At 39.7% G+C, this 1,760-nt stretch overlaps 1 protein-coding gene across 1 annotated transcript in view; it reads right to left on the bottom strand.

Annotated features, from left to right (window-relative positions):
- capn7 (calpain 7) overlaps positions 1–1,363 on the bottom strand; it is a gene marked incomplete in the record, with an annotated part of 17,682 nt that extends 16,319 nt beyond the window's left edge. Inside the window, 4 exon segments of the mRNA XM_014032170.1 lie at positions 205–272; positions 372–529; positions 673–781; positions 1,009–1,363. Coding sequence (XP_013887624.1) covers positions 205–272; positions 372–529; positions 673–781; positions 1,009–1,110 — 437 coding nt within the window.
- Between the last annotated feature and the right edge of the window lie 397 nt (positions 1,364–1,760).

Below are 1,760 nucleotides of genomic sequence, written 5' to 3'. Positions count from 1 at the left end.
CGTGTAGAGCGTAGAACCTGAGGGGGACCTCGTGCGCAAACTCTGACGTGCGGCTGTGATTTATAAAGGAAAGATGCGCAGAAACGTGCGTACGCACGGTTTTATAAATCTGAATTTTTTTGGCGTACGCCATTTCCGCCTTTTGGCCGTACGTTCACTTTTAGTATGGTTTCCACGCAATCCTTTATAAATGAGACCCCTGACCTGTCCAAAGCTTGTCTAGCCAGCTGCTTCAACTTGGTCTGAAGTGTTTGGTCAGATGTCTCATTTGACTGTTGGAAAAACAAAAAGGGGAAACAAACGTGAGGAAAAGCCAATTAAAAGTTTACCAAAGCGGATAAAAAAACAAAAAGAGATAATTCAAGAATGACCGTTTGAATGCACAGCTCCACGGCCTGGGTGTACAGCTCAATCGCTTCATCATCATTCCCCTTTTCATCTTCCTCAAAGGCCTGAGTAACCAGGAAGTGGGCACGCTCTAGATCCACCTGTTGCCGGGACTTCAGTGGGTCACATTTCTGTGACTGGACTGGGGTCAAAAGAAAAATGAAGCAAGGGTTAAACCAGTTTATTAACTACACTTGTTGGACTGAGGTTCAGAGAATAAAGCAGTCATGAGAAAACAGCAGATAACTGCACAAACAGCAGCTTTGGCACGCCAGGTAAACTTACCTGCATTGTGAAGGGCCTGAACCCGGTCCAAGTATTCATTCACTTTGTCCTGTAGTCCGTCCAGTTTGGATCCTGCCATGCCAGCATAAATAAGAGCCTGGGCTGCCTCCTGTGAAACATAAATCAGCCAAATATTAATGAAATAAATTCGGGTGACAAGTGGTATCACCCATATAATTAATGTAACTGTAACCTGGTAAATTATAATTTCAAGGATCATAAATTCATAGAAACATGTATCCATTAAGTAAAAGTCATACTCAACTTTACTGTGTGAAAGAAGCTAAATGCTAACTTGTAGCAACTGCTAACTTGTTTAAATTGTACGCGACCTACCTTATAATAAAACACAGCCTCGTTATATTTGGCATTTTGGTCATAAGTTACAGCTGTTTTGGCAAATTTCACAGCATCGAGTTCCAGCGCTGTACAGTCCATGCTGAGCAAAACTTGTTTCTGTTAGCCAGCTAACAGCTAACACTTTACTTATCGTAAAATCACCAAATTAGCAAACCGTCTGCCTTCATTCAGCACCAAGACTTTTTTTTTCATCAGCTCAGACAGTTCATGGCGGAGGTAAATCTGAGCAGCGTCTTCAGTCTAATAGCTGAAGATGTTGGCCCGGCTAAAAAGTGTTTTCTCCTTTCATGACCACAACATTAGCCAACATCAAAACACCAAGTACTTCCGGGAAACACTGTTCCGCGCAGTCGCAGTGAACGGCTCGTGCTCATATTTGCCGCTGCGTTCAAGTACAGTCAGACAAAATAGCATCGTGGGTTTTCAACAGTAGCTAATTTGATTGTCATTCATTTCGGACAAAATAGTGATTTAAAAAATAATTATTTATTCTTTTTTACTGCTGTAATTAGTCAATGTTTGAAACATGTGAATATCAGGTATTTTTAAAATAAGCTTCACACCGTCTAAAGGCTGAAGAGAACATGGAGAAAGTGAATGATTTATAGTTTTATTAAACAAACAAGCAAACGTAAAAAAAATAGTTCGGGTCTGGTATATTTTAACCGAAAGTTTTTACAGACGCATTTATTTATTTATTTATTTATTTATTTATTTATTTATTTATT

This window comes from Austrofundulus limnaeus, unplaced genomic scaffold (genome assembly GCF_001266775.1).
Source record: "Austrofundulus limnaeus strain Quisiro unplaced genomic scaffold, Austrofundulus_limnaeus-1.0 Scaffold1387, whole genome shotgun sequence".
Taxonomy (NCBI): Eukaryota; Metazoa; Chordata; class Actinopteri; order Cyprinodontiformes; family Rivulidae; genus Austrofundulus; species Austrofundulus limnaeus.
The sequence above is the reverse complement of the archived record's forward strand: the minus strand, read 5'-3'. Positions and strand labels throughout refer to the sequence as shown.